We start from the raw sequence: 7,687 nt of genomic DNA on the forward strand, positions 1-7,687 counted from the left end.
ACAGTATGTGTTTTAATGTTACTAGAGAAAAGTTTTTTAGGATTAGCTCTAATCAATGTGGATAAAATGTTATGCTATCTTGGTAATTCAGTCCAGTAAAGAGCAGGACAGACAGCAGGATTATGCTCCTAAACTAGCATTCAGGACCTCACATGGCTAGTTAGCCACTAAAGGTGGCAACTTTCGTCGAACCACTCTTCAAATAATTTAAATGCAGAGTATCGCTCCAACTACAGCTCCATGTACGCAGTTTCAGCATGTAGATAAATCTTGACAGGCCCTGTCAACATTGCCATCAATACATATTGTCGATAGATTAGTTTATATTTGAAAAATATATATAAAAATTAAAAAAGGTTTCTGTGCATTCATATTAGACTAATGCCAAAACCAAGATGGACGATATCACAAAGAAGTCGGACATATACTGTACACGTGTAACCGTGTCCGTGTGTTTGTTAACAGGATGATGTGGGCAGCTGGTGCTGTAGCAGCGATGTCCTCCATTACCTTCCCAGCTGTCTCTGCTCTGGTGTCACAGTCTGCTGATCCTGATAAACAAGGTGACAAAGGTCGTTTTCACACCTGTAGTTTGTTTGCTTTGGTACGAATCAGTTGGTGAGTTAGTAAATTTGGAGCGATTTGCCCTCGGTTGGTTTGGTTTGGTTTGGTTTCACACCTGGAAAAATCCAAATGCGCCATTAAAAATCAGGCAAGAACATCTATCCCTCTTATTGGTCGGATATGTCTGGGGGCGGTAGCAAGAAAGTAAATACAGGAAGAAGGTCCTGTGTTCTGGTCTAGTGGTCAAACCAGCTCATTTCATTATAATTATAGACGTTACTACATCTGCTCTGGTCACCGAGATTTCACTCTGCTCTGCAGGCGTCTGTCTCCAATTTTAGCGGCAGCAAGCTTGACTGCAGTCTATTTCTGTAATAGAAACACTGCAAGCTGCTACAGTTTGTTGCTCTGCTGCATCGCAGATTGCTAAACACACCTGACTACAGGAGACATTAGCTCAGACTCGCGGAGTACATATAGTTGGTGCGGTTCGAGTACAGATCACGTTCTCAACACAAACGAACCGTTCCAGAGTTGGATTGAAAGCGTACCGAGACCACCTTTTCAAGCAGGTCTCTGTACACTTGTTTGGTCCGCTTTTGGTACACACCAGAGTTCGATTGCCGCGTTCTCACCTGCCCAAACGAACCGCACCAGCGGGGCAAACAAACTCTAGTTCGATTCAACCGAACTAAAGGCTGTCGGTGTGAAAACGCCCAAAGAAATCCTCGCTCTGTTTCATCTCCACTGTCTTCTCTCCTCTTCCTTCACTTTTCTCCTTTCTCTACTCTCTACCATCTCCTCCCTTCTTCTCTGTTTTCTCTCCTCACCTTTGGCTCCTCTCCTGTCACTCCTCTTCTCTGTCTCATCTCTCTCTTCTCTGCTCTGTCTCATTTCTCTCTTCTCTCCTCTGTCTCCTCTCCTTTCCTTTTTCTTCCCTATATTCTCTACCTTCCTCAGATCAATAGGTCAGTGTGTTAGTGTGTTATTGTGTATTTTTCAGATAGAGGTTTGTGTTACTAAATATGTCAGTGAAATAAATCCACTGCCATATTTTAGCAGGTACAGTGTGGTCCACTATGTCAGTAATAACATGTCTCCAATAACATGACCTGTCTCCCCCTGCAGGTGTGGTCCAGGGGATGATCACAGGAATCCGAGGTCTGTGTAATGGTCTGGGTCCAGCTCTGTACGGATTCATCTTCTTCCTCTTCAACGTCGAGCTCAACACCATGGACCCTATCCAGGGAGAATTCAACATCGACCCCCTGCCTCTGCAAAGTCCCACTGAGGTACAACACCACAACCATACCCAACTTCTCGTGCTTTCTGCAGAAAAATGTGTGACATTTCTGGCCTGCATCTTACTTCCTTACATGTGCAGGTCCATATTTTCTTCTTTTTGATACAAAATGTAAACCAAATGACTTAATTATATCTCTGACTGAGTTTTTGTTATAATTTTTGTAAAAGTTATTGTCAGTCCTCAATATTTTCTGGCTTGCTCCTCTTTGTTATGCTTTGTCAGCGAAGCAACACTGCTCTATTTCACTCATGAAATGTTTAAATTGTTCTACTGACAACAAGTGCTGAATTTTATATGTATGTATGTGTATATATATATATATATATATATATATATATATATATATATATAAAAACTAACTTCGCGCGTGGGGGTGGCTGGCAGAATCTCCCGACTGGCCTGGAATTCTCGCCCCCTTCACTTTTTTCTAATCTTGGTGCCTAAAATTAACTATCGTCTACTATCGATACTATCGAGAATTTTGGCAGGGAAGACATTTTCGGAACAACACCGGTCCCGTTAACGGAGACTTAAGGTTACGGATGGCCGGTGTTGAATGAACGAGTTCACAGTAACGTTCATCAGACAGTAATACAGTACGTTCAGTTCACGTTCGTCCAAAATATGAACGAGTTCATGAACTATCGTTCCATGAACGCGTTCAGGCACAACACTGGTTACTGAATAGAATTCTTTGACATTGTATGATTTACAATTACTCTGAAACGTATCATCTGGTGTATCCCGTGTTTTGAAGGAAGTTAAAGTTACTAGAGGGGTCAAAGGGAAATGACGCCATTGACAGGCGACCAATCGAAATGTCCCGTGTCACTTAAATAAAATTACAGATTTCTCTGGGTTTGAACATTGTTGGAAACATTTGGGATAAAAAGTACACACAATTTAACAAAATATATAACATAGGTATAGTCGGTTTTTAGACATTTTAATGCAGAATTATTACATATTGTAAAAAGAGAAATAACAGCAATATTGGATGTACTTTTAGGAAGTTGTGCGGCCGATGAGATTCTAGAAAATGAAATGAAAAAAATGATCTTTGTTTCTCTTACTCTCAGCGTGGCCTCATCCCTGGCCCACCCTTCCTGTTGGGGGCATGTAGTGTGGTCATTGCCTTCCTCGTCGCTCTCTTTATCCCTGAGAAACCTTCCTGCTCCTCCTCTCCCTCCCAGCTGTCCCTCAGCGACAAGCCCCATCTGGATAGAAAGGAGACAATGTCCTCACTGGCTGGTGTCCACATCAACACACCCCTCCCGGGCAGTGACGAGGAGACTCCTCCCGCCGCCAGCAACGAAGACTTTGAGCCACTGCTGCAGGACAGTATCGTTTGATGGACAGGTGGACCAACCACAGAGGGTGGAGCTTACATAATGGTTTGATTGATTGGCATTTTGTAACAAAGATAAAGACTATTTCTTCACTGCAGGAAAGAACTAAGTGTATTTTTTTTTTGTCAGAAGATTGCGACAGCAACAAGCTCAAATAGCATTGTTTCCTTGTCAGTAGTTGGTTCTGACATGTTACTTCGACTACCAGGAGCAGAGGCAGTAACATATTGTGAGTTACAAATATGAATGTTTCTTTCACAAGGATGCAGGAGCAAAGACCTGGAATAAGATGTCATCGTGATTTGACAGAAGAGACAAAGATGATTATTTGACTGCCAGAATGGCGGTGGGGCCAACAGGCACAACACCGTTTGAAGGGAAACCATCGTTTGATTGACAAGTGGAAAGACTAACTGTGTTTTTTTATGGAATGGGTGTGTCCAGGTTTGGGATACGCCCACATAAAATCACCTGAAGGGAAAGGGTGAAGGGTATTTTTGAAGTTTTTAATGGAAGGATTATAGTTTATCTTTAAGCTTGACATTTTTGATTGATTTTGTGATAAACAAGATAAGGTGTTTTTACCTTCACCTGTATTATTTTGGAACTGTATTTTGATGCTGTGCTTTTTTCTTATTGGTTATTGTACAAATGAAACTCATCTGCAACATATTTACAGCAGGCAAAACATCAGTGTTGAAAAATGTGAAGAAGTTTTTCTTTTTTTGGCAGAGTTAAGTGATCTTTTTATTTCTTTTAAGTGTACAGTATCTTACCTGCTATGAGCTATCGATCGCTTACAAGGAATGATTGTGACAAGCTGAGTGATGAGTCAGCCACCTGAAATGCATTATGTCAAAATATGATTCACTATCAATAGTTATTTTCAAAGCCAATATAAAAATATAACCATACCCCTCACTGGATAGTTTCTACTCATAATTCACTAATTATTGTCCCCGTTTGTCATTCTACCTCAGATCAGCGTGTTTTTAAATCACACTCCTCCTGCATTCTCTCAACTTCTATAACGTTTATTTTATATCAAAGTCACTTTATGAATGCTGCTGGCAGTGGGAAAACCCCAGAGCTGCAACTTTAGCTTTAGAGGTCCAAGCATCAACAATGTTGAAATCATATTTTGTTATGGTAACTGAAACTTTAGCTTTAGCAGTCCAAGCACATCAACAGTGTTGGTACCATATTGTTTATGGTTACAGTATTGCTCTCATTTAAATTGTTTAATTTCAGTTAAAAATGGTTTGCCAGCCCAACTTGTCCAATGTCCAAATGTTATATTTTGCAAGTCAGATACTAGAAAAAACACTTACAATAGATGTATATTCTCAGATTTAGTGCCAACAGTTGCCATGTATCTATTTATGTATTTTTATGCACATTCTATTGCATTAGAAATGCTGTATGTAATTGACAAAATTCAATAAAACTTCCTCAATTGTGTAAAAATGTTTTCACACTTTAAATAAGTTCTGATGCAGCGACCATTTATCTTACATGACTGATCAGCTGTTTCAACTGTCGGCATCTTCCCGGATTTTCCCATAATGGGTCTTCGTCCCCGGATAGCATGAAAACATGGCAATACTAGCTTACATGAAAGAACAATTCTTGAGACCTTTCTCCATTTTTTTGATGGCCTGGTGACTTGCTTCTATTCTGTTTACTGGCAGATTACAGCCATGTTTAGCCTATAATGGCAACTTCTGACAAAACTATTGTATGCTGTAGACAAGTTCATTCGCTCCAAACCAGTTGACAGAAACGCTCCTACGATTTTTTGCAAAATTGTAAAGGTTTGCTTAAAAATTCTTTAGCAGTTGAATGTCAACAACACAGCTATTAACTGGAACTGGAATACATTTTTTCCTACTTTCTTAGGATTCTTTAGATTTCACACATGTTGGTGTATTGGTTCTAATTGGAAAACGGGTGGCACTGTCATACATTTTTGAATATTAAATGATAATATTTAAGATCCAGGTCACCATGGATTTTCAAAATGACACCAAATTTGGTATGCATATCCTGTATTTTCCACACCATATATGACACAATGTAGCTCTTAGCACACCAGTACATTGTTTAAAATGCCACCATATGTAGTTTGCACAACCTGTACATTCTCTATTGTACAGACAATAGAGAATCTAACATATTAATGTTATATTACATATTACTCAGCTTTTCATGGTGTCGTTCTGCTATCTAGTGCGTTTCTAGAATGTAGGTTTAGAAATGCCACTAGCTGGCAGCATTACATTATGAATTTTTTCCAAAACAACAATGCTTCTAGTTTCAATTGCCCAGGGTCGGTCGGCCTTCGATTTCAAATTGGGCTGAGTGCTTGGACTCCATTAACTTTCTTGCGTAGCTTTTACGTTAACTGTGAGATCAGTTTGTAATTTCTGTGGTGAGGGTGTCTCATAACCCAGTTCTTTACTGTATGATTTTAAACACATGGAGGTCAGCTGGACTGGTATTTGTTTGATTTGAAGCGTGTTGCAGATATGAGGTTTTTCCCTGACAGCAGTGATATTTCTGTGAATTAACTTATACTTGAAGCATCAGACAGATATTTCACAAGAGCTTTAGAGAAGATTAAGGAACAGTTTGGCAGTAAATAACTGACAGTGTCTACATAGGTATTGTCTTCATAAGGTTAAAATGTAAATGTACATGTGAATGATATTATGGTTTGTATATAACTGAAGTATGGGATTGGCTTGTTTGTTGTGGTTGATATGAAGGTTTTCCTTCAGTTTTAGGTCCTGTGTAGCTCAATGGCACTAACACTGGGTTGGGGGTTTATTCCCCCTGTGCAGCTAAACAGTTATATAAGACCAACAGTCAAATTAGATAATGAAACAAAAAATAATTTCCCCCATTCTTTCTGTTATTTACACCTTGTTTTAACGACTCAAAGCAGTACACTGTGCCACCTGCTCATCAGATAAACACCCATGACCAGAGCTGTATAGTAGCGAAGTAGAACTACTTCACTACACTACTTAAGTACTAAAAGGCTGTATCTGTACTCTACTGGAGTATTATTTTTTTCTCCTACTTCCAGTTTTACTTGAGTACATATTTTCGATGAGTTTAATACTTTTACTCTGATAAATTTTTTATGTGCTTCATCATTACTTGTTACTGTTGTGAATTCCTCATGCTACGGAGACTGTGTGTGTAACTAACGTACACACACACACAGTGTGTGTGTGTACGTTAGTTACGTACGCTAATTTACGTAAGAAATCCCAGAGATCACGTCGTGTTTCTTTTCATTACGGTTGCCTGTTCAGAAGTCAGAGACGATGTAAATTTGTACTCTTTCTATTTAGCTATTGTTGCAGCAGTTCCGGAGTTGTTTGAGTCTGCAGTGAGAACTGAATGTTAACTGTTTGACCCTGTGATGTGAAGCTGCTAGTTTATCTGGATTTTGCTAGCTTGCTAACTGTCCTGTACATCACACATGTTACTAGCTAGTGTGTGATACGTTTTTTGGGGCTTTAATCGTTACTGTGCTGGGAGAGGATGTTCATTTTACTTGCACAGTGTGATAATTGTACATTTTATTTCAGTATTTGTTAATATTTGTTATTTTTAATATAATATTTTTAATGTGTTAATTCCTTTGGCTACAGCCTTGGCTAAACATTTGACATAATATAAACATATGATATTCAAACTTTTGACTGCTTTCTTTAATAACTAAATAACACAATACTTGTACTTTTACTTTTAGTACTTGAGTAGTACATTTTAAAATAAACTACTTGCAATACGTAAGTACAAAAAATGTTGAATACTTTAGTACTTCTACTTAAGTGTGGTGCTTAAAGAGCACTTCAACTTCTACTCAAGTCACTTTTTTGATAGAGCACTTGTACTTTTACTCAAGTATGGATCTCTAGTACTTTATACACGTTTGCCCATGACACAGCATAGGGAGAAATTTGGGGTTCAGTGTCTTGCCCAAGGACACGTCGACATGGGACTGCAGGGCCAGGAATCGAACCATGAACCTTTTGACTGGTTGTGACCCCTCTGAGCCATAGACATGCACACCAGTTTCCCAGTAATCTTATTTTTATCTTTGGTCATATTCAGTGTTTTTACATGATGATGATGATGATGATGAAACAAAAAGAAACTGGTTATTCAAATCTTTGCAACTTATCTACTTTTTTAATCAATTTTGAAAGGTGCTAATCAGATCAACGCATCTGCAATTTGACAGATCTGCTTTTTAATAATTTCTCCAATCTAATGTCATCTGTTTAGCTCTTTCATAAACGACTGTCTTTTTGCTGCCATTATCATTTATGATTTAAAACGTTTTCAAATGTAAACCAGTTTCTTTTATATCCAAATCACATAATTTAGGCCTCTGATAACCAGGATGAGTAATTGTAGTGTTTGTATGAGCAAATACTCAAAAACCCAG

At 38.7% G+C, this 7,687-nt stretch overlaps 1 protein-coding gene across 3 annotated transcripts in view; it reads left to right on the forward strand.

Annotated features, from left to right (window-relative positions):
- The window catches only part of mfsd14ba (major facilitator superfamily domain containing 14Ba), a 28,079-nt gene extending 23,129 nt beyond the window's left edge, over window positions 1-4,950 (forward strand). For all 3 annotated transcript variants that reach the window (XM_028601383.1, XM_028601382.1, XM_028601384.1), the window contains 3 exons: window positions 466-563; window positions 1,693-1,856; window positions 2,950-4,950. In XM_028601383.1, the coding sequence (XP_028457184.1) occupies window positions 466-563; window positions 1,693-1,856; window positions 2,950-3,222 (535 nt within the window). In that variant the 3' untranslated portion in view covers window positions 3,223-4,950. The remainder of the gene's footprint in view (window positions 1-465; window positions 564-1,692; window positions 1,857-2,949) is intronic.
- The last annotated feature ends 2,737 nt before the right edge of the window (window positions 4,951-7,687 follow it).

Source organism: Perca flavescens, chromosome 16 (genome assembly GCF_004354835.1).
Source record: "Perca flavescens isolate YP-PL-M2 chromosome 16, PFLA_1.0, whole genome shotgun sequence".
In the NCBI taxonomy this organism is placed as follows: Eukaryota; Metazoa; Chordata; class Actinopteri; order Perciformes; family Percidae; genus Perca; species Perca flavescens.